This window comes from Rhinolophus ferrumequinum, chromosome 4 (genome assembly GCF_004115265.2).
Source record: "Rhinolophus ferrumequinum isolate MPI-CBG mRhiFer1 chromosome 4, mRhiFer1_v1.p, whole genome shotgun sequence".
NCBI lineage: Eukaryota > Metazoa > Chordata > Mammalia > Chiroptera > Rhinolophidae > Rhinolophus > Rhinolophus ferrumequinum.
In genome coordinates this window covers 27,874,755-27,900,236 of record NC_046287.1, presented here as the reverse complement: position 1 = coordinate 27,900,236, position 25,482 = coordinate 27,874,755, and the positions used below count along the sequence as shown (strand labels likewise).

Below are 25,482 nucleotides of genomic sequence, written 5' to 3'. Positions count from 1 at the left end.
TAACATCTCTCCCTGCCCACTTTGTCACTTAATTCCCCCTACACGTGGTAACGTATTTCTGAAGGTGGCTATATGATGAAATATTGCAACTCAGTTTCCTAAAAACTGCCAACAGTACCGAAAGAGCACTGAAACTGAAACCAGAAGATTTGAGTTCAGGTCCCAACTCTGCCTCTGTTTTGGCTATGTGACCTGCCGTCAGAACATTTAACCTTTTTCAGTCACATTTGTTAAAATAATACCGAATCTAAATCAAATGAGAAAGTATTTACAAAAGCACTTTATTCCATAATAAAGTATGATTCAAAAGTGAAGAGTAAAGAAGTACATTTATTGAACACCTCCTAAATGGCAGACACTGAATTATAGGCATTTTATTTTATCCTTTCAGCAATTCTAGGGTAAAACATTATTCTCATTTTAGCAGATGACTTGAAAGGCTTAGAGAACTTAAATAACTTGCATTGGATTCCGGCTAATGTAATCTAGATTTGGGATGTGAATCCAGATCTTTCTATCTCTCAAATCCAAACTCCACCATATCATGCTATTGCTATTACATTACCAACTTTTCTGTGAAAAGTAATTTATGAAATGGTAACTGGATATTGCAATATGGGCAAGATGACAAAGGCAACAAGACCGTCCATGCCTCAAGCAGTATGCATATAAGTCTGGAGGTGCAGGTCTCATATCCCCCTTCTTGGGAGACCCTACCTGCAGGAAGGAGGTGAGCTGACAGCCTCCAGCTGCAGCACCTGTGAGAGCCACCACGGCACTCGACCTAAGCCCCACTCTGGGCAGCCCCAGTCAATGACAACATTGCAGGGGTGCTAGAGCTGGCCATTTCTGCACGAGGAAGCACTCCCTGCTGGGTGATCTTCCTTCTCCCTGTCCTTTCATAGGTGCCAAACCCACATCACAGTCTGAACACTCTCCCCGCCGACTCCTGCACCCTCACCCCTCACATCTCACGGGCACTACGCCCAATAGATTTATTGTATCTCTAACTTTTTCTTAGCATCTGCTTTCTGGAGGATCTGACTGACCAAACCAAACGTATAATACACTTTAAATGACTTACTTGTGGTTGCTTCATTTCACAAATGACATAGCTTTAAAAAAATACACAGACGATAAAGGATACATACTGGATGGAATTACAGTGAAGAGAAATTATGAAAGAAAACAGAAGCCAAGGTTTGAGATGAGTGTCCCAGTAAGGAACCATACAGTCTTGCATTGTTGCTAGACAACAGTCCATCATCTTCTCAATAAATTTCTTAGCTAAAAAAGCAAGGCAAGAAACATGTTTGTTCGGTTACAATTTACAATGTCCATTTCCTTTAAAAAAAAAAAAAAAAAGCAAACACAAGTGCGAACGCAAGTGTTTGAGCCTAGTCTTGAAGGAAGGTTTGACAAGCAAAAGTGGAAAGAGCGTTCCAGGGAGAAAATGTGGTGAGATGTGTTCCTCAGAAGAGTAAGTAAGCTGTTTTGCTTCATTAATTCATTTAATAAACATTTGAGCACCTGTCCTATATCCACACGTGACAGTACAGGCTCAGAAAGTGGGAACTATATACCCAGTTGCTCAGTAACCACGACTTACACACAGAAGGGACTTGACGAATGAACTCTATGAGTTAGCGCGTAAATATGTGCAGTGCACTGTCAGGTGCTCGGGATGTGACCCTCACAGAACACAAAGACAGAAATGTAAAGAATATGAAGTTAAGAACTATAGTCAACGTTTCCCAATAATAAAAGATACCATTTGTTGAGGCTGACGGTGGCCCACACTGTGCTGATGCATCGGTGTGGCCGGCAGAATAGCGGGCCTCAAACACACCCATGTCCTAATCCCAGGAGATGTATGTTGCCTTACATGCCAAACAGGACTTCGCTGATGTGATCGAGGGTGCAGACCTTGAGACGGGGAGATTTTCCTGCATTAACACAATAACCTCAATGTAATCACAAGGGTCCTAATATGGAAAAGTACGCAAAGTCAAACACCTTGTGTTTAGCCCACATTGGACTTTGGACCTTCAGAACTGTACAATACGAAATCTGTGTGGTTTTAGGCCACCGAGTCTGTGATGATTTGTTACAGTAGCAACAGGAAACAAATACAATGGGCTTCACATGCATTATCACATTTTCATCTTCTATAAACCTATGAACTATTATTTTCCTTCTGCAGATGAAGCAACTGAATTTCACAGAGGTTAAATAACTAGCCCAAGGTTTTGCAGAGAGTAAAAAAGACAAGAAGTTTAAAATATCTCAAAAATTGTTTTAATTACTTACATAGTGAAATGATATTTTGGATATATTGAGTATATATTTAAATTAAATATTAAAATTAATTTCACCTATTTGTTGCTTCTTTAAAAAACTGACTTCTAGAACATTTTAAATAATGTCTGTGGCTTGCATATAATTCTAATGAATAGTGCTGGCCTAGAATCTCATTCTCAAAGGTTTGGAATTTATCACCCATCTTTGGACTTTTTTGAGCAAGAGACATGTGCTTTAGGGAACATAATGCAGGAAGCAGGTTAGAAGGTGGCTTGAAAAACACTGTCCCTGGTTTGCTGACCAGCTGGAAAGTTTTAAGTGTGGTCTTGGGAAGAGTTGATAAAGATTCACATCAGTCTCAAAACACACTTCTCTCCTTTGAGGAGTTTACAGTCTAATCCCAGGTAGGGTTAAAATCCAGAGAAATGGCACGAAATGAAATGGTTTGGGTAGGCTAATTTGCGAAAGAGGGAGGTATATGCTGGAATAACTAACGGGAGATGTGGGCTTGCTGAGGCAAGACGCCAAGTTGGAGTGAGTGTTCTCACTGGTGGAGCTAGAGCCAATAGTAATAACAACAGTAACGTAGCTAGCATTTACTATGCCTGTGCCTGTGCTTTATATGTGTTAACTCATTTAATGCTCAGGACAACTCTCTGTGGTAGACTTGTTATTATCATTCCCATTTGGCAGATGAGGAAACTGAAGCACAAAGAAGTTAAGTGGTAACTTGTCCAAGCTCGCATATCCAGTAAAGGCAGAACTAGGATCAAAACCCCAGCTACGGCCCAACCCACATCTCCATTCCGATCTGGAGCAGTTTTGACTAAGCAGTGGAGACGGGGCTCTCAAGTTTGCAAGATCCAAGAAGGGAATGGAGGAGACAAGAACTTCTCCTCCTGTTGGGAAACACCACACAGGGGGGAACTGAGAGAAGAGAGCTTCAGAAAAAAGGAGAGGAATTGGGGAGAGAGAAAGCAAAAGAGTGGGAAAGGACATTCTAATCTCAAAGACCCTCCATTTCTATGAATCAAAGGAATAACTAAGGCAGAATTAAAAGCTCTGTTCCTCCCCCACTCAACTGCGCTTCAGAGATCTACCTGCCCCTCAGGAAAGAATTTCATACCTCTTTCTTATAGTAAGGCCAGTGGTTGGTCATGTCAATTTGGAGGCAGGAAATCCATCAAAAAGGGGCAGGTGTAAGCCCATTTTCCTGGGGCTCCATCCAAGACCAGCCAGCCCCAGGGACCATCACCCCTATGTTACTAGGCAGAAGTGTCCTTGGTGAATGGCAGCTATGGAGAAGATGCCACACCCAACTCACTCCCAGAAACAGGACACGGTGACACCAAATTGCATGACTGCCTTTCAGTTAGAAGGAAAAGTCATTTGACACCCAAGGAAGAACCTTTCCAGATCAAGTTTGCACTGGTAAGGAGTTTTGGTAGCAAGCAAAAGAAAACAAATTCAAAATAACGTTAGCCAGTAAGAAAAAAACGAAATCACTGTGATACCTCCAGGCCTTGGAAACAGAGTTAGAACCAGGGCTGGAGACTCTGGCTCCCTGGCTCCCTCTAGGTCCTCTTGCATCTCTTTTGCTTTTCCTTTTTCTCACCACAGAGCACCTTTTTCTGATTTCCAGACCAAGTGGTAGGAAATGACCATCTATAGTTCCTAGGGTTGTTTGTTATAAGTCCAAGCATCCAAGGAAGGGATTAATAAAGCTGACTAATAAAGCTGGTTTTCTTTTTTCTTTTTTTTTAATCACATGCAGTGACAATTCTAAACAGGGTCAGTAATAAAATATTCTTCTCTGTTGGACCCAACTACTCCGCTGCCACCCTTCCTCTTCACCACAACTGATAAATGTAAATAAGTATTGACTGATTCAAAAATAAATACGTCTCTTTTAAAAAAATAAAAAATAAAACATTTTCATAATAATAGGGATGAAGAGGGAGAATTTGACAGGTAAATTGAACCAAGATCCTTCAGGGAGAAGATAGCCTGTAATGAGGAATTTAAAAAGGAGTACAATTGGAGTGTGACAGTCTGAATGTGGTAATAATATATACTCATTATGTTTGCTGATTTAATGTGGTTTGCTGATCATTTATAATGTTGACCTAGCTTTAAATAAATGGGCCTGTATCTGTTTTTCTTCCTCTAGTAATTACCATTACCTGTCTAAAAACCTGCTTCATCATTCAGTCACTCAGGGACCTAAAAAAATGTTGCAGTTCAGGTACAACCACAATATGTTATTAGAGACTTTGTTCAGTTTGACTTGATGATTCAACTGTCAGGTCCTAACAGAAAACACTGGCGTTTTTCCAAGTGAGTCCAAATATAATTTTACACATGGCTTCCTAGCTCAATTTGGGGGTTTGGAGGGGTGTGACCTGGAAGAGTGCAGCATCACTCCCTTCCAGTCTCCTACACATGGGTCAAATCCTTGAAAAGCCATCTTTGGATGGAAAATTACTTTCTTTTTATTTTTGAGGCAGGCAGGAGGAGTGGTGTATGACTCAAGTTATGATTTTGCACCTAAGGACAATCTAACTTTTTAAGAAAACCCACAATCCAAAAATCCAAACGTTTAAAACAAGTTAACTAGGTATCAGGAACAAAGATACGTCGATTTACAAAAGGGTTCAGCAGAGGTTTTAAATAACTATTCCCTTACATTTTCCTTATTGTGTTTCAGAAAGCTATTTACAGACTTCAGGAGTCTATTTTATAAAGGAGGTTTTTAAAAAGCATTAACTCTGATGATAAAAATCGTTTTTAGAAAAATTGAAAAATATATTTTGAATATAAAAATCATCTATACTCCCAGCGTCAACACTGTCACCATGCTGGTATACATCCTTGCAGTTTGTAAAAACACCTTATGTAGACCGGTGTATGAAGTGTGCATAGTTTCAGAGCTTGTATTTTAACCTCTCGGGCTCCGCGGCGCAGGAGTGGCCGTCCGAGGCCGCGCCCGGCCGCGGAGGGGTGTCAGGGGCTCACAGCTCCTGTTTATCCTCCTGCCCCACGACCGGCAGCTGGGCTCCTGCAGGCTCCAGACACTCCCTCCTTTCCTCATTCTGCGCCACCTCCTTCAACTTCCTAGTTCCAACCACAGATAGTCTCTTAGACATCTCCTTAGCTCCAGCCCTCCCACTCTGGCACCAAAACCAAAAATCTCCTAAAAGCAGCAGTCACGTGGAACCTGGAGGCGGAAGCCCCCCAGCTGCGCCGGGCAGTGCGCGCTCCTGCGTGGGCGCGGCCCACTCGCGCCCGCCGCGCGTGCGCGCGCGCCACTGCGGACACGCGCCCCCTTCGGGCGGAGACGCGCCAGGGAAAGCGCGCGGCCGCGAGCCCCGGGCGCCATTTTGGAGTCGGTGTCCGGGCCGAGGTGCCGAGGGTCTCCGCGGCGGCGGGAGCTCGCTGAGTTTTTCACCGCGACGAGTGGTCTCGGGGGCAGGACGCGGACGGCGCGGGACTGGGAAGGAAGGCTTCTCTCTGGGCAGCCAGAGCCGCAAAGGTGGATCCGCATTGGTGCCCTCCGCGGGACCAGCGTCTCGGATGCGGGCGGAGCGCGGGGGGCCGCGGCGGCGGGAACCCGAAGCGCGGGGCCCGGGGGGCCTCATGTGAGAGCCGCGGAGCCAGCCGCCGCCATCCCCGGAGCCCGGGGTGGTGTGTGGGGGAAGCCGCCGCCGGCAGCAGGTAACGGCGGAGGGTTAGTGCCGGAGCCCCGCTGTGACGGCGGGACTGGGGAGGGTCGGCCGACATTGGTGGACTGCAGGGGGGGCCCGGGGGCGCGCGGTTCCGGGCGCGCGTGGGCCGCCCCTCGCGAGCGCGGGGCGGGGCGGGGCGCCGCGCTCAGACCTTGGAGCCTGCTTGGGGGCGTTTCCCCGCTCGCCCGCTTCTAAACATGTCAACAAGGCGTGGTGCGTGCGCGGCGGCGCGTGCAGCCTCCCCGCGGCCCCGCTGCGCCGCGGCTGTAGCCTGGCATTCTTCTTCTTGGCAGGGGTTGATGACAGGCACCTTTGAGCTCGCGCTGGGTCGGGGCCACGCCCGTGCCTAATCGCTGGAGAAATGAGGGGCATTAAATGTCAAAACAGACGGTCCAGGTAGGGCGCGCGAGATAAGTCAGGGAGGTGGCGCAGGGAGGAGGACATGCCCGGGGCGCGCGGCCAAGTGGAAAACTTGGTCAACTTGTGATGAGCAGCTGCTTCAGGTGGCGCTGCAGACAGGGATCAGGCAACAGCCTATCAGATGATGGGCCTGCATCTCTGAGCTAAGAAGTGAGATTACTACTGTATGTGTTATCTTGTTGCTGATGATACCCAGTGGCCCAGATATTTTAATTAGGCTTTTATTTTCTATCGTTCCTGAAATATTTATAAAAATGCCATTGACTGCCAGTTATCTACAAATGACCACTAGACAGATTTTCACCAGTGCATTTTCCCTACCTTCTAGTTCTGAGAGTTAATCTCTTTCCGTGGCTTTATTTTTGTATGCCAGCCAAAGAATGCGTGTTAATTTTGGTATTAGTCAAAGCAGAACATAAATGGAAAGGAAATACGAGGCCAAAGCAGGCTTTTGAGAGCTAAGTATAAATGGGCTTTTAAAATTACCACAAGCCCAGTGTACTAAGAGTGCCTGATACAGTGAGGGACGCACGGCTAAGTGGTCTCTTGTGCCCTTCATCTGACACAAGTGTGACTGCTCCTTTCAGAGTATGTGGAAATAATGAGTTAGTTCAGTAACTCCCTGCGCTGCTCAATGAATCTGCAGTTTTTCCTCATTAGTTTCATAGTGGTTATATCAGTCCCTCACCAAATGCTCTGCTGGCCCAAGTTGCATCAATTATTTAGAGCCCGGAAAAGTTGCATTTTGAAATTGAATTGCTGGAGCCCTGAGGAGGCCTGCCTGGTTTTGATGCTCTACAAAGTCACTTTGACATTGATTGTCCAGCTTCCTTTTCTTTCAGTCCTGTTAAAATATAATAGATGTGTCATTTTGATGAAAAGGCGGAGATAATCCATTGATGTAAATTCTTGGCAGACTGGTGGGTGCTTTGAATTGTTTAACTTTCTCTACAGAAGGACTTCATGTATAAATAGATTTAATAAAATACTTTTGAAAGCCATGTAAATTTTTGCATGGATAAATGAGATCATCTTGGAAAAATTGACATTTATAATTTTTATTAGATGCCCACTGGGTGATCTCTTTTTTCATGCACAAATGAGGATAATACAGAGACCATTTTTATTGGTATTTGGGCTTAGAGTTTTTTCTATTGCTTAATGGACTAGAATCCTGAAAAATTATAATCATATCATATACATGGTAATTTACACACTTTGTTCTGCTATTTATAAAGTAGTAAGTGCCTAAAATACACTTTGGTGATCACATAATCTTATATCTAGATGAAGTGTTGCATACTTCTTTTTAATATGTCAACTTTTTTCTCCCCTCAACTTGGAAAGGTACTGAAATATACTTTATTTAAAACAGGGTGGTAATAGATAAAAGAAAGTATCTATTAGGATCAGCAAAGTATTAGTAAAGATAATTGTGTAAATAAGACTGTCATTTTATTTTCATTTATATGTCCATATATTCTAAAGTAAGATGAATCATCTCATCTTTAAGTTGGATAGTTCTGGGTTTAGACGACTTCTCCAGAAAGAGGAGATCAGCATTCTGTAATGAGGAGTAGAAGTTATAAAGATGGCTTCATTCTTTTTTCCAATCTCTGTTATCTCAAAATTCTGAAGAGGTTTAGATATTCAGAAGAGAAATTATAAGCCCGAGGTAGCAAACTCTTTGTTCTTTGACCCAAATTTTGTACGCTAAAATTAAAGTAAGCCTTCAGAATAAGTGAAAGAAAAACAGGTCATAATGACAGTGTTATTTCAACCTCTAGTTGGACATTATTACTGTGAGAGGTATTTTTAAATTAAGATTACATTGTAGATTATACTACTCGTTTCTAAACGTATATTTAGAAAAGCGTTCTTAGATTCACACGTAAATTTTAGTCTTCCGTGAAACTACCCTCTTGCCACCACCTCTCATTGTTTTCTCCCTTTCTTTCCCCCTGCTATTTCAATAGGATATACACCATTTACTTCACTTAAGTAGAGCAATGAGGAAAAGGCAGTTTATTGCACATGTGCTAAGACCTCCTGAGCTGATTTTAATGGCATGAAGAGCAGGGGTCTCTGCCATTGTTTCCCTCCAGCCCCCAATCCTTTTTCACAAATTTTGCTAGCTACTAGGTACAGAATCTGCAAAGACTTATTCATACATACGCACATCCATTGTCCCACACTGGAATCAGAAATTCTTGTCTGCTGATGTGCCAGAAGAAGAGAGTTGGAGCCACAAGCTATCCTTTTCAAAAGCTACTATGACTCCAAATCCAAACCACCACCTTGCTAGAACTGCTCTCTAGAGACAAAAGTATTGCAGGCTCTAAACTAAATAGAGGTACTACTTAGTGGTCCCCACTTAGTTTAGAGCCTGCGATACTTATTTTTCTAAGTAACAAGCCAAAACAATTTTATCTGATTTACCTTTTTACCTGATTACAACGTTAATTCATTGACATTAAAAGAAATACATAAAATATAGAGAGTCATATTGGCAAAAAAAAAAATTTACCTGTAATCGCACTATTAATATAGTATGATCCAATTAACTGTTATAGTTACTATAATTAATGTGGTGAATTTACTTCCAATGTGTATTTCTCATATGTAAACTTCTTCTATTCTTGCCCTCTCTCACACACACTTCATTTTAAAACAGAAATAGGATCATTTTCCCTACTTTTACTGTGTTGTGCACTTTAATGTCTTTAATACTGGACTGCTTTCCTATACCTGAGTTGGACTGCATTACTGTACCTGAGTTCAACAGTCACCTATCTCGTTTCAGAAGCCCTAGTGCTTTTTACTAAATTCCTTCAAGAACTCTGTGTGTTATTTTCATTTTATAAACTGAAACACAGAAAGGTCAAGTAATTTTGTTCACGGCCACATAACAAGTGAGGTAGAGCCAGGATTCAAACCCAGGGAGCTTGATTTCAGAGCCCATACTATTCTTTTGCAACAAAAGGACTATTTTCAAAGAAACAAATGGAATGAAGGCACTACAAATACATGTAATAAATACTTATAATTCAGAAACAACTTGGGGAAAATACTGCAATAGTAAGTGATGTGTTGGAAGAAGAAACCACATTCCAAGCCAAATAATGCATAGTAGGGATGAGTTTGCTTATTTTTAGCAGAGATTGGGTCTGACAATAACATGTATCACAGACTGAATGTGGAAAGATCTGTTGGCTACTCAATTCAGTTCCTCTCTGGAGGTTCCTGGGACTCTGGTTTGCTTTGAATTCATGAGTTCGAATATAGCAGATATCCTCAGTTGACTTTTGAGAAACTTTTAGAAACTGTCACTGTAGGTTCTCTTTTATATTCCTTTTAGTTAGTTGACTACAACTTCTGAAATATAAATTCTTGGTTTAGTTTCAAAATGATGATACTTTTTCCACAAGTAAGTACAGTATAAATACAAATGTTTGAAAACTCCTGTATAGAGTTTATAAAATGATAGTTGGTCTCCACTGGAATTTTTCATTATATTTTGTTTTGATATTCTCCTGGAATTACTGGTTCGGTTCTTTCGACATGTTTTGTGTTTACAAATACACATATACACATCTCAATGACAGAAGAATGAATTTTGGATTTAGTTCTATTTAAAAGTTAAGTATGAAAAACATTATGCATTTTTTTTCTAAATAGGATGAAACGAGGAGGAAGAGATAATGACCATAATTCATCAGAAGAAGGTACTGCAGAGAAATCCAAGAAAATGAGGACTACAAATGAGCATTTTCAGACTTGTGATTGGGGTAATCTCCTGCCGGACATTATTCTCCACGTATTTAAGTATTTGCCTCTTCTTGACCGGGCTCATGCTTCACAAGTTTGCCGCAGCTGGAACCAGGTATTTCATATGCCTGACTTGTGGAGATGTTTTGAATTTGAACTGAATCAGCCAGCTACATCTTATTTGAAAGCTACACATCCAGAGCTGATCAAACAGATTATTAAAAGACATTCAAACCATCTACAGTATGTCAGCTTCAAGGTAATACTTTAAATTCTTTTAAAAACTAAAGCATATTTAGTGGCTTTTGTATCCTAAATCAGTACATCTTCTCATATTTTTGAAATATTGCCTTTCTAGGGAAAGTACTTAAAAGATTTAGAATTATCGTGTACCTTAGAAGCTGTCACAAATACTATTGAAGCTAAATTACTCCACTTTATTATAATTATTAATTTCTTTCAAAAGTAGAAGCACTAAGAATAAATCATTGACCAAAGCTGTTAATCACGTTGAATTATTGTGAACAATTTGAAGAAGAAATATACAATAAAAATTTTTCAATGTGCAGATTATGATTGACTAAAACTTAATTGTTATTTCTGTCTAATAGGGACTGAGCTTGCTTATTGATGGCTTTATGACATGGGGTCTTCAAAGAAAAAGGAGATAGAGAAATTTATGTGAAAGGTTTAGATGAATATATTTTAGAGAGAAATACAAAAATGTACGTGGAAGAATGCCAGAAAGAACTTTTTTTCTTTTCATTGCTGGAAGGGACATACTGGAAATCATGCAGTGCTGAAATAATGAAGTGGGGTGGCTTTTTGAGGTGTCCAGGATAGTTCAAGGAATCACAGTGGTTTGTATGCGAACAGAAGCATGTAATGTTTTGTTCTGGGGATTAATAATGGATTATGGGCATGTTTACTAAATTCTTAACACACCTGATAATTATTGTTCAAACGTAACGCATGAATAGCTGATTTACCTGTGTCTAGCAATTGTTAAACAGGTCAAGTTAAACCTAGATAAAGCAATAGTTCTTAACCCAGAGTTCCTTACCAAAACTAAAGTCTTGTCTGCTCCCAAGAATGTCATTCCTTCTTAGATGGAATGTTGTTCACCTATAGGTGTCCAAGGAGGAGGAAAGACCCGGTGATGGGAATGGTTGAATATTATGGCCTCCTTCCCACAAAAATGTATAAAGACACTTAGGCCACTGGGGGTCGGATTGCTAGGTTTAGCAACTAAAAATAGAGGAAGCCTAGTTAAATTTTTATTTCAGGCAATCAACAAATATTTTTTATATAAATATGTCCCATGCATTATTTGGGACACACTTAATACTTACTTAATTAGATGTCTTATATGTTACCTAGTAACCCTAATGCGGGACAAGGATAGGGTAATGGCAGAAGGATTGAACACACAAAATCCAGGAGCTCCTCAGGTTCCTTCCCCTCTTCCCCATGAAGAAACCTGAAGAGCCTTCCCTTTGGTTTCAGTCATCTTTGAGTTGTCTGAGAGCGTTCTAATGCTAAATACTATAAACACAGTTAATCTGACAGGTCTAACGACTACTTCCATCCTGTGGATTGGCTGGGTCGGTATTAATCTTTTATAGCCTTGTGGCACTATTCAGCTGTGTCCAACTTGCATAACCCTCACAAAACCATTTGTGCTATAAATTTAAACATTTTTATTGTTTATTTTGCTGAGGAAATAATTTTTGATTTGCAAAATGAGCCACATCACAGGGATCTTTTGTGCTCTCTTGATAATACATTTAATTCATCACTGACTATAGGCCAAAGAGCCTTATAGTTAGTTACTAGTGTAGACAGTGGTTCTCAAACTTTGTGTTCATCAGAACCACCTGGAGTGCTTGTTGAGACAAAGATTGCTGGGTCCACCCCCAGAGTTTCTGATTCAGGTGGTCTGGGTTGGACATGAGAATTTGTGTTTCTAGCAAGTTCCCAGGTGAGGCGATGCTGCTGGTCCAGGGACCACACTTTGAGAACCACTGGAGCAGAGAAACTTAGTCAAATGGTAATATTAGGTTGGTGCAAAAGTAATTGCGGTTTAAAAGGTTAATAATTGCAATTATTTTTGCACCAACCTGGTACTTAAATAGCTCTGAAACTTTAATATAGATCAGTATGTCAGTTGTACAACCTTCAGAACATCTTTGGTTAAGCTAATGTACATTAATTTGGAAATAAAAGTGATGGTATTACTTTTAACTGTTCTAAGATGCTTTTTAGCCCAGAGAACAACTTCCTTTTTGGTAAAAGAGCTCCTTTACATCCTTGAGGAGTTTTTTGGCCACCTTTTTCCCAGGAAATGTCTATGCAGAAGAGCAGATACTTCTCATTTGGTTCAGATTTTCAGGCTTAACTGGTTGGAGGTCCTCATTGTACTTCACATTCATTTTTTCATTAATAACATTAATGATGAATCCCAGGTTGTGATTCACTTGAACCTTCTGATTACTCATTCAGTTTCTGGAGTCTTGAAACGTGTACCTTAGACACTGCATTTATATGTGTGATTGGATCTACCAACAAATACTCGTATAATTACTTTTCGAAGATAAATTCATGCATCCCATTATGTTATTTGTCAGTTTGGAATAAATCAACTTAAAAGCCAAGTCCTTTGAAGATTAAATATGTATCTTACAGCAAAAGTTAAGTCTTGACAGTTGCCCTTAAAATTTCTCAGGCATACTCAGAAAAGACTGATGTGGTATGTGAGGTTGGGTGATAGAAAAAAATCTGTATTCTTTAAATTATAATACAGTGAACTAATAACTATATTTCTTCGCTTCTATAAAGTTAAGATATGCGCAGAGAAATATAAATATATTCATGGGTAAATGATGTTTTCTCTTCGAAGGTGGATAGCAGCAAAGAATCAGCTGAAGCAGCTTGTGATATATTATCACAACTTGTGAATTGCTCTTTAAAAACACTTGGACTGATTTCAACTGCTCGACCAAGTTTTATGGATTTACCAAAGGTATCTTGCTGGTTTTGTTTTATTAGCTGTTACTGAGAAATCCATCGAAACCCTACTTGTTTTTTGTACTGATGGTGGGAGTGCAAAAAAAGTAGTATATATAAAATGGAAAACCGGTTACTATCTAGAATGCTAAACAATAGGTTTTTTAAATCTTTTCTTTTTCTTATCCTTGTGCTTCTTCATGGGTAAAGTTGCAGAGTGAATGAGTTTGACAAAGAAACAAAGAAAAACTGAGAAGCAAGCATATTAGAAAAAAGTCATACAGATGCTCCTTTTTGGACTTTTAGTGCAGATTGGTGAAATTATAATCAAAGAAAGTAGACCATGCCAGTATTGAAATTATAATCAAAGAAAGTAGACAATGCCAGTATTGAAAGTAGTTATAGCTTGCTTATAAAAGCTTCTGGTAAGGGTGTAAAGATGTATTCTTGAGCAAAGTTAGTATCAGTACAACTTGGACTAATTTACACATTTTATTTAAAGAAAACTTAGTGAAGAGTTAATTTATATTCATATTGATGTTCTAACATGATCCTACATGTAATTAGAAATAGTCTGTCTTTCTCTAATAACTATTCTCTTAAAATAGAAAAGTAAGAGCTGTGCATTTTTTAAAAGCAACTAATAAAGGCCCTTGAGTATGTTAGCTAATGTTCAGTAGGTTAGTATCCAAAAATAATTTAACAGGTTTTCAGAGTATACCACCAACTAAAATGTAGACATCCCTTTAAAACACCTAATAGTTTAATTTACTAGGATGATTCAGGAGGAAGTACTACTAAATTGAGTGTATGTTATAATCCAGGTGGTTCAATGGGATATCAGTAACAAATGTATCACCAGTTAATTTCAAAGTCTTAATTGATTTTAAAAAGGACCACCAAGTGCACATTTCAGATAAAATGTTTGCCTCGTGTGTAAAATAAGGGAAATAGGCAAGAGAATATGTTCATTTCAGCATTTTAAGATTCTAAGTACATGAGTTACTGTGGTTCTCAAACTTAATGTGCATAAAAATCATCTGAGGAACTTCCTTATTCCTATTTTCCCCCTTCCTAAGAGCAGTCCAGTCCTAAGGTGGTTCAAGGACCTCACTCTAAGAAACACCAAGCTACATGGTATTGGTAGTACCTCGTTCAAGCTTCATGTGGGAAATGAAATGTTATGAATTGATTTTTTTTAATGTACATACCATAGTTAAAAAAAATACATATGCTGTGTATATAAAACATGCCATATTAAAAGGTGTTTTGAACATAGTTTATTTTTTTCTTATTACTCAGGATTATTATTATGCATATTTACTACTGGTACTATACTTACATGTAGCAGTTTTGTGTTTGGGAACTATGGATGTATCTAGGACTGCTTCCTTCCTTGTTGAAGGGGCCTAGGATGCTTATACTATTTCCGTTTTTCGTTTTTTTTTCTTTTCCTGTTATGGCTTATGTAGAGATTGAGTAGGGTGTTGCTATATCTTGGAAATCCTGGGAGAACCAAAGAGAACCAGAAAGAAGTGTGTTTGACCAGAGCTAAACCTGAGAGAAATGGGAAAAAGAGGGCAGTGATGCCGTCATGAGTATACTAATGAAGAAATGTGATCAAGATATAATTGAATTTGATATTAAATATTAGGAGAAAGATGTTCACATTTAAATATTAAAACATTTAATCAAAATTTAAGTAGTTAGCTAGTTAATTATAGTAGGGAAAAAGTAAGCTAGGGAATGTGATCAAGAACATAGTTTTTCATGGTACACTTTGACCCTTGAACAATGGAAGGGTTAGGGGCATCAACCCCCGAGCAGTCAAAAATTCACATATAACTATAGTAGGCCTCAGCATATGCGGACTCCCAGTCATGGATCAAACATAGTTGACCCTTGAGCAACACAGGTTTGAGCTGCGTGGGTCCAGTTGTATACGGATTTTTCAGTTTTTCGATTGGCCTCTTCCCTTACTCTCCTGGATCTTTTGTCTATTGGTTATGGCTTCTTAGTTCTTACTATTCAGAGTTACATACTTTGGCCATGCTTCAGTTCCTGTTTCCCTACAGTGGTTCCTTTAGGTCAGATTTTCTGTCCAAGTGATACTTACTATATGTGTATAATAAATGGAATGATATTGGTACATTTGTGGAAAAAATACATTGAAATAAAACAGGCTTGAAAATACTAAACATAGTTAACATATTTAAAGGCATTTTAAATTTGGAATTCTATTTAGGTATTATTTTTATTTTTTTAGAATCAGATTTTGTATGAACTATATTCCAAATGAGTCTTTCCTAGCTTCTGAGTTGATTGACTATTATTTTAATTTTTAATGATTATGCTAATAGTTACTATTTTAATACTCATTACTATCAGATCAAAAAATATTAGTACTGTAGTCCAGTGTTATCAAGCACTAGGGTTTCCAGGGAAGATGATGTGGAGGATCTGAGAAATATCTTCATCGTGGATTCCAGAACTCCTCTTTTTTACTAAACCATGATTGTTGTGATTTAGAGACACTAATCCTGAGGCTTGGTGTCTCTTTTTTTCTCCCACAGGTAAAAAGGCTCTTCTCAAAGATGGCAAATAGTCAGCTCTTTTTTATCATACTCCCAACAACAGAGTGAAGCGGATGCTACCCCTAAAACAGTTACAAAATACATCATTAGGGTTCAGATGAGCCATATATGTATTACAAGACAACCCCTGAATTCTTATTTGTAAAATTAAAACGTTTTATTTGTTTTGCTTTTCAGTCTCACTTTATCTCTGCACTGACAGTTGTGTTTGTAAACTCCAAATCCTTGTCGTCGCTTAAGATAGATGACACCCCAGTAGATGATCCATCTCTCAAAGTCCTTGTGGCCAACAACAGTGACACGCTGAAGCTGCTGAAAATGAGCAGCTGTCCTCACGTCTCTCCAGCAGGTATGTTGTGTTTTGCCAACATTTTAGTGAAAATATTGATGTGTTTAATCAAATGAAGAAAAACTGATCATTAACCTTGAAGGTAGGTTAAAGTGATTATTTCATCTCTTTTGCATAAAGGTATTTTTAATATCAATACAATAGCATAAATTCTGTAGCATTGACGTTTCAAACTTCTTTTTTTTTATTTGGCAATTTGTGTCCAACCTGTGCTAGTAAACGAACAAAACAAAAACAAAAAAAAAAAAAGGGAAAAGACAATATGAGGTCTGCGTGAGGTGCCCTAATAGATAAAACTGAATTTTCTCTAATTGTAGTTGAGCTAACGGTAGGTTTTTGAGTCAGTGCAATCTCATAATTGCTTTTCTTCTCACTATGTAAAGGAAAAAAGGTTGTGCTCAAGTTGTTATTGCAAGATAATGCTTTCCTAAGTTGAATTTTGGAGCCAAGAGCTCATCAAATGGGGCAATAGCATTATAGAAGCTCTTTCCAACTTCTCTTGTATAGATTTTTTTTAACTATTCTACATTATTATAGTTTAAGATCATTTAAATTCCAAATGGTTTGTATCACAAACTAAGTATAAACCTGTACTTCATATTACTCTGTGATGCTTCGCTCCTGACTCATTCTCCCACCGTTGACTTCCCTCCCAATCCTTTCACTGTGTTATTTGGGAAACCTGGTTTTAAGGGAGAGTGTTAAATCCTTGAGCTCTTTACAGGACACCTCCCACCTTTTTGACATAATTAAATCCTGGCTTTCCCCCAAGAAAGTGATTTCCCTCTTCAGTGGAGGTTACTTGCTCATTCTCCGTCTCCCACATGCAGGATCTTGGTGATGAGAATGACTAGGTCTCTTGCAATGCAGTTGGCCTGTATCCACGGGTTCTGGGTTCCACAGCCAGGGATTCAACCAACTGTGGATTGAAAATACTGGGTGAAAATGTTACATTGTTTCTCACATGTACTGTGTATTTAGGCCTGTGATGGTGACATCTGTATTGAACATGTACAGATTTTTTTCTTGTTACTATTCCCTAAACAGTGCAGTATAACTACATAATATTTAGATTGTACTAAGTATTGTAATTAATGTAGAGATGATTTAAAGTATATGGGAGGATGTGTGTAGATTATAAGCAAATACTGTTCCATTTTATATAAGGGACTTGAGCATCTGGAGTTTGGTATCTGCGTGGTGGGGTGGGATGGGAGTGTGTGAGTTCTGGAACCAGTCCCCCAGGGATACCAAAGGATGACTATATTTTCTTAGCTGCTTCTGCCACTTCCAGATTATCACTAAAGATGATAATCGAATTTAAGGGTTACCACTTGGTCAACTTTTACTATCACTCCATAGATTTGCTACGAGAGTAAGGTCCATACTTCATAGCTTCATGGTGTACAAGGTCCTTTATATCCTGACCTCCCCGTCTCTTTAATCGTGTTTGCTACGCACACACATGCAGCTTTTACTTGAGCCCTATGTAACTACAATTCTTTGTACCTGTGTGTCATCAGTGCATCAGTGCTTTGTACCTTTTTCTTTGTCCCCTTCTTCATCTGGATAACTCCAGCCCAGCTTTCAAAATTCAGCTCGTGTTCTGGTCTTATTCCTGTTTTCTCCTCCACTCTGGTTTAGATACCCACCTGTTGTTTTCATAGCACTCTGAACATAACTTTTAGCACTTAACCACACTGTATGAGAGCTTTTGGATCTCAGGTTTCTCTGAGACTGAGCTCATTCTCCGTATCCCGGTACATCCATCTTGATTTATTTTTATTAAATATACACATCAATTCTGGTAGTATACGGTAAGCTTGCTTGGTTTGATCTGATGGCTTTAGACTAGTTTTTCAGGAAGGGAAGAGATGAGAAAGAGTACTTACAAGACTTTTCAATTTAAGAGTATAACAATAGAGGACTTTAAGATTAACATATTTGCATATTTTCTTTCCATATTTTGCACATTTGTACAATTTCTTTAACTTGAAATTAAGGGCTATTTTCTGTCTTTACTGAACAGCTTGTCAAACTTTTATGCCATTTCATAAAGTCCTTATAATTGTCTATTACTGGACGCCTAGGCATCATTTGACAATTGTGCATTGCCTCTTTGATATCACACTCTTGATTTTCCTCCTTTCTCTGATTGTTCCTACTGTTTCCTTTGCTGGTTTTTCTTTTCATTCCTTAAATTTTGATGTTTAACTGTGTTCTGTACTGAGTCCTTTTTTGTTTTACTGTGTAAACTCTGGGCTCTGTCATCTATGACTTCAATTACGTTCTATGTTAATACCTGCAGAGCTGTGTATTGAGCTGCTAAGGGCCCAGTGCTTCTAGAATGTCTCCCTGGTACTTCAGACTAACGAATTTCCTTTCCAGATCTCTTTTTTTTCCCCTTTTTACTATCTCAGTGAATATCACCATCCATCTGGTTATCAGGAACCTGAAAGACATCCTTGATTCCTCCTGCCCTTACTTTCTACATTCCTTCAGTCTGAGAGGTCTGGTGACTCCGTCACTGAAATATGCCTTGAATTTCTCTGATGCCATAGAATGAATGTTTGTGTTGGCTCCCTCAACCCAGTTCATGTGTTGAAGCCCGCATCCCCAATGTGATGGTATTTGGAGGTGGATTGGGAGGTAATTAGGTCATGAGGGTGGAGCCCTCATACATGGGATTTGTGCCTTCTAAGCCAGGACGAAAGAGATGATCTCTCTTTCTGCCATGTGAAGACACAGCCAGAAGGGGGCCATCTAAAGTCAGGAAGCCTTCTGGCCCTCACCCAAACCCCACCATGCTGGCACCTTCACCGTGGATTTCCATCCTCCAGAACTATAAGAAATACATTTTATTGTGAAAGCTACCTCGTCAACAGGATTCTGTTAAGTAGCCCAAACCGACTAGGACACAGGACCTTTCTTCATCTCCACTCGTACTACTCTAGTCCAGGCCCCTATGATCTCTGCTGTACCCTCTGAACTGATGGCCGAACTTGCAACCTTGCCCTTCTCTAATCTGATTTCCATGCTACAGCCACAGTAATCTTTCTAAAATATAAATCTGTTTTTTTTCCCCCTCCAGTTGCCTTCAAAACTTCTCACTATGCTTTGGGTAAGATCCAGACTCCTTACCATGGCTGATAAGATCACACATGACCTGGTCCTTGCCTGTCTGTTGGGCTTCATCTTTTAATGTGTACTCTTACTTGGATACCGTATATTGAGCTTCCGTCAATTCTTAGAACGCTTGTGGTTTCTTCCACATCTCTGGTTTTTCACACAGGAAATACCATTCATTTGCCTTCTCCACTCATCTTTTGCCCAAGCTTGATCCTTCCAATTCTGTAGGTTTCACTGTGTTAGTTCTGACAGATCTTCCCCAGTTCCCTTGTTATGACTCCCACAGCATTCTTGTTTAATTATCTGCTGCCTTTTGTTAGGATCAGGATGTTTTGTTCCTGTTGTATCTTTACATATCAATACTTGACATGTAAGACACTCATTAATTATCGGCTGAACTAATGAGCATTAGTTACTTGGTATTCTATCCTGTTGATAAGCCGACATTTGCCTTATAGTTCTTTTAAGGTTAGACGCTTGTTCCACATTTTTGCTGTGATTATTAAAATTAACTATTTTGGCATATAGCAGTTTGCTTCTATTAATTTCTTCATTAGGACAAACTATTAAGTGGAAGAACTAGGTCAAATCTTTTTTTATGCTTCTTGCTGTGTTTTCTTCCAAATGAGTTGTATGAATCTATAACTCCACCAACAGTGGATTTTTATACCAGTTTTGTAACAGCTTTATTAAGATACAATTCAGACACCATACAATTTACAACTTGGTTTTTAGCATATTGACTGAGTACTGCATCCATCACTGCAATCAATTTCGGAACATTTTTATTATCCCAAAAAGAAACCACATGTGTCTTAGCTTTTACTCCCCTACCCCACCCCTCAAACCCTAATCCCAACCAGCTCTAGGCAGCTGCTAATCTTTCTATATATGTGCCTATTCTGGACATTTCATATAAATGTAATCATACGATATGTGGTACTTTGTGACTGGCTTCTTTCACTTATTGTGATGTCTTCAGGGTTCACCATGTTATAGAATGTATCATATTTTATTTTATTGTCAAATATTCCATTGCGTGGCTATGCTACATTTATCTTTTGACCAGTTGGTGGAAATTTGGGTTGTTTCCACCTTTTTACTATTATGAATAATGCTGCTATGAAAAGTCATATACAAGTTTTTGTTTGGACCTGGTTTAATTTGTCTTGGTTATATACCTAGCAATGAAGTTGATGAATCATAGTAACTCTGTTTAACCATTTGAGGAACTGCCAGACTGTTTTCCAAAGCGGCTGTACCATTTTACGTTTCTGTTAGCAGTGTATGAGCATTCCAATTTTTCTACATTCTCACCAACCCTTATCTGTCTTTGATGATAGCTATCCTAGTGGGTGTGAACTGGTATCTCATTGTGGTTTTAATTTGTATTTTCTTAATGACTCAAATGTCTTTTCATGTGCTTATTGACCGTTGTATACCTTTGGAGAGATTGCTATTCAGATCCTTTGCCTGTGTTTTAATTAGGTTGTCTTTTTATTATTTAGTTGTAACAGTTTACCAGTTTTATTTTTGTCACGATTTTGTGTTAAGTATTTAAACACTTGTGACTATGTATTAGTTTCTATTGCTGCATAACTAACAACTACACATGTAGCAGCTAACCACATTTATTACTGCTAGGATTCTGTAGGTATGGCTCAGCTGGCTGCTGTGCTTAGCCAGAGAAGCTCTGAATCTCTCTGACTTCCACTTCTGCAACCAGCCAGACAAAACTTGATTTTGCAGGGACTTACGCAGTTATATCAGGATCACCTGGGTAAGCTTACTTGCGAGCCATCTGTGCTATGTAATGTGATAAAAGAAAGGGAGTGATAATCACATTCACAGGTTGCAGGGATTAGGGCATGCGATTTTGGGACCACTTTTAGAACTATGCCACAACTGTTTTAGTAATTATTAAATGATATCTCAAAGTTTCTTTTATTTGCATCTTTGGTTACCATTTCCCATGTGTTTGTTTTTATATCAGCCTTTATGAGATTTCAAAGAACAAAGGTGTGTTCAGGTTACACTGGGAGATCAGGCTTTATTTTAAAGTACAGACATACCTTGCTGAGAACAGAAATTTTGCAGTGGCTGAATGGTGCAGTATAGATGTCTTTTACTCGCTTTTCTGGTGACTCTCTTATACTGGTGATTTAGTTTATCTCCACTAATTCTATTCCCTGTGTTCTCCTCCCACTGCTAGAAAGCTTTTGGCTTATTGGTGGCCTCAGTCTTATCACTTCTTAAGTGGTAGTTAAGTGCGTGAACTTAAGACTCACTCATCACTGAGTCTCTGAGTTCCAGCTGTTGCTGTCTTTAGCTGCTTCGACTTCAAAATAGAAATAATATTTATCTAGATTTTTTTTTAGTGTTTGTGGGATAACATATCTAGTAACCAACATATCTACAATAAATAGTAGATAATACGATGTGTGTTTTGTTCTTATCCTTTCTAAATACAAGAACGAAATGTTTTCAGTGGATTATTTATCAAGTAGTATTGGGTCTTCTATGCAGATTTCTTAGTAGGCCACTTTAGAGATCAGATATTGACCTTTGGTAAATCCACTGGTGCCATAAGGGTTTGGGACAGTTGTAAAGCATAGTGCCCTAAGCATAAGAACCATTTAAAGAGAGCTTTAAAAGTCTTAATGTATATTTCCATTCATGTGAATTGGGTAGTTACCTTTTGACTCTTGGTATTTTTTTCCTTAGAGAAATTTTACAAGCTTATTATATGTTATTAGTTAAACTCTGCTCATTTGATAGAAATCTTTTTTTATCAAATGTTTTATTTAGTTACAAAAATCGTATTTTACATGGTTTTTCCTTATTTTGATTAAGATTAGGTTTTGAATTTCAAAAAATGTTCTTTGGCTTCTGTTGCATTGATCATGTAATTTTTCTTGCTTAACCTGTAAGTTTAGTATTAATAATCAATTTTTTAAAAAAAAATGCTGTACATTACTGGGATAAACTTAGTCATGGTATATTTTAAAATGATACAATTATTAGTAATTTTATTTTTCTGAGTTGATAAGTGAGCTTCATTTCTTTTTTAAGGTATCAGATTTAGAATTAGTCTCATTTTCTTGTAGACAAAATTAGTAATAGATTTTTAAATGTTTGTGACCTACTTTCTGCTACAACCATACAAGTAAATTTTAAATTGTATAGCTTTGTGCTAAGGGAAATGTTAAGATTTTCTTGTGGGATATGTACTTGATTAAAGTTTTGAACAAATGGTGAACTTTCACAGAAATCTGTAAATAATTAGGTCTTTTTTCTTCCAAGGTATCCTTTGTGTGGCTGATCAGTGTCATGGCTTACGTGAACTGGCCCTGAATTACCACTTGTTAAGTGATGAATTGCTGCTTGCTTTATCTTCTGAGAAACATGTTCGATTAGAACACTTGCGCATTGATGTAGTCAGTGAGAATCCTGGACAGACACACTTCCATACGATTCAGAAGAGCAGCTGGGATGCTTTTATCAGACATTCACCCAAGGTGAACTTAGTGATGTATTTTTTTTTATATGAAGAGGAATTTGATCCATTCTTTCGGTATGAAATACCTGCCACCCATCTTTACTTTGGGAGATCAGTAAGCAAAGATGTGCTTGGCCGTGTGGGAATGACGTGCCCTCGACTAGTTGAACTGGTAGTGTGTGCTAATGGATTACGGCCACTTGATGAAGAGTTAATTCGAATTGCAGAACGTTGCAAAAATTTGTCCGCTATTGGACTAGGGGAATGCGAAGTCTCATGTAGTGCCTTTGTTGAGTTTGTGAAGATGTGTGGTGGCCGCCTGTCTCAATTATCCATTATGGAAGAAGTATTAATTCCTGACCAAAAGTATAGCTTGGAGCAGATTCATTGGGAAGTGTCCAAGCACCTTGGTAGAGTATGGTTTCCAGACATGATGCCCACGTGGTAAAGACCAGATGATGTAGGGCATGATGAATAGCACCTTAACTCGAAGCATATTGTATTATAATAAAAGTTTATTTCCTGCATTTCTGATGTAATTCTACTATTTTGTGGCACAGAAATTTGATACCTGCATTGAGTGTATAAGGATTGTTTATTAGAAGACCCATGGACCAGTTTTGGTCAGAAAACTTCATCTGTTTCTTTAGCCTCATAGCAATCAAATCGCAGAAAACTAAGAAAAAAATGTGGTTCTAAACTGAAAGTAATAACCTCTTATAAAGATTTAAAATTTTACGGTCTGAAAGAACAAAACCTATATAATATCCAAGAATTGAGTACTGATAGATTTTCCAAAATGTTATGTTGTCTATGCATTTTTTTAAAATGTAAACTTGACATTTTAGGGTCTTCAGTTATACATACACCTGTTATAAGGTGTTTAATATAGCTCAGGAAAGTGAGCATTTTGTGAGAAAAATGTAGGATATTTCATATCTAATGAAAAAGATTGGTTTATTGTTCTCAAATGTTATAAAGCTGTTTAATGACATATATATGTATATATATATATAAATCAAACACTTCGAAAACTGATATATGTCACACAGTGGTTATTATAGAAGGATAATAAACAGCCAGGATCATACTAAAAGAAAATAAACAGAAGGGTGGCAGTGTTTAGCTTTGTATACTTTTAGATTTGCTCTGTAATCTGCTAAACCATATAAATTTCTGTTCTGTGATATGTTACTATGTATGTGGCGCTTGAGGCAGCATATGTAAAGTAAGGAATGCTTCACCAGTTCTCCTTGGTTTTGTTTACCTTTATGTAAACTAGTTTTGAAGTGTTACACAATCATTAAAATGAAAAGCTTACCTGTTTTAAAAAGCTAAATTGAAATAATTAAAGGTAGAACTTTAAAATGTTTAAAAAATTATTTCCATGAAAGAATATTAGTCACCAGTGAATCTTAGTGATGGCTCCTTTTTTCCATTTTGGAATTATATAGTTAATGTAAGTAGGATTTTCAAAAATTATAAAAGGAGCACCAGTATACAGTTCAGCATAAACAGTAAATTTAAAAAAGGATATATTTAAGTTCATAATCATATTTTTGAGTAAATATTGCTCAGTGGACTGGAAAATTTTAATAGAAAAATGTCTGCAGTTTTGTGATTGTTAATTTGGTTAAACTAATATTTTATATTAAGTTACGTAGCATTTTTTTATTACTTATGAATAAAGGTAATCCATACATTGTAGAATCTGTAAAAACATTAAATTTTGGGCTACATTTAGTTTTTTTAGATATTATATAAACTTTGATTCTGAGCACTAGTGCTTGTTGATAGTACTCTCCTAAAGGAAATTAGAAGTGATTTACCCCCAGTGGAATATATTAACGCTTGAAACCTTTACAAAGCATTTCATTACTTATGGAAGCTAACAGTCTTACAGATCTAATGTATTTTTAAAGTAGATTACCTTCCTAAGAGTAACGTAAAAGGTGATTTTCTACATAAATCATGCTTTTTAAAAGTGATGGTATTCTGGCCACATATAAATGAGAAGAAAAAAGGATGATCCAAACTTGGAAATTATAATATTCCCCCCTCTTACTAAATAGTAAAAAACTTTGTACAAGAAATACCTTTTTTCCCTTAAACAACTTTTGGAAAATGGATTTGACAGTGCGTATTCAGTTCTAACCAAAGCTTTATTCAGAAATTTACTTTTTGTACAAATGGAATTATATTAATGCTTGAAATACTTTAAGTCACTTTATAAGCAAAATGTATAGCGCTTCACTTGTTTATACTTGTAATCTATGTGTTAAATGCTTTTATCAGTTTAAGAATAAAGATAGTTACTAATGCTGTTGTATTACAATTTTTAAAAACTACCCTAACCTGTATACTTGGTTTAAAAACAAGTTAAACTTACAAATTTATGGTTTAAGTTTCAAATCTATAATTGATGTTTAACATTAAATAACATTTATAGAATGGCTTATTTGAAGATACAAGATTAGACAAATGTAATCTATTCTTGAAATAAGCTTTGATGCCTAAAGTGATAGTAAATTAAAAATTGAGCATAAAATGTAAATTTATTCTTCAAATTTTATAAAGAAAATGGTTATATTAAAAATAAAGAATAGGTTCTTTCTACATTTAGAATAAGAATTTATAAAACAGATTATTTAGAAATAGAATTCTGAGACTTCTTGAACTCTGACAGCCTTT

General features: G+C 37.9%; 1 protein-coding gene across 4 annotated transcripts; it reads left to right on the top strand.

Moving 5' to 3' along the window:
- Positions 1-5,672: 5,672 nt before the first annotated feature.
- Positions 5,673-25,112, top strand: FBXL3 (F-box and leucine rich repeat protein 3). Of its 4 annotated transcripts, none has more exons than XM_033104170.1 (5): positions 5,673-6,015; positions 10,125-10,473; positions 13,114-13,236; positions 15,992-16,163; positions 22,596-25,112. In XM_033104170.1, exons 2-5 carry the CDS (start codon positions 10,126-10,128, stop codon positions 23,237-23,239), a joined length of 1,287 nt encoding a protein of 428 aa, XP_032960061.1. In that variant the 5' UTR covers positions 5,673-6,015; position 10,125; the 3' UTR covers positions 23,240-25,112. The 4 variants fall into 4 exon arrangements, with proteins under 4 accessions (XP_032960061.1, XP_032960062.1, XP_032960063.1 ...); XM_033104171.1 differs by having other exon boundaries at positions 5,702-5,833; XM_033104172.1 differs by lacking the exon at positions 5,673-6,015 and adding an exon at positions 6,320-6,422 and having other exon boundaries at positions 10,125-10,329.
- The last annotated feature ends 370 nt before the right edge of the window (positions 25,113-25,482 follow it).

Excerpts from the sequence above, each read along its gene's own strand:
- FBXL3 (XM_033104169.1), top strand. The coding sequence starts at position 6,388 with ATGAGGGGCATTAAATGTCAAAACAGACGGTCCAG. Across the intron at positions 6,423-10,124 it reads TGTCAAAACAGACGGTCCAG|GATGAAACGAGGAGGAAGAG; the intron begins GTAGGGCGCGCG and ends TTTTCTAAATAG. Across the intron at positions 10,474-13,113 it reads TACAGTATGTCAGCTTCAAG|GTGGATAGCAGCAAAGAATC; the intron begins GTAATACTTTAA and ends TTCTCTTCGAAG.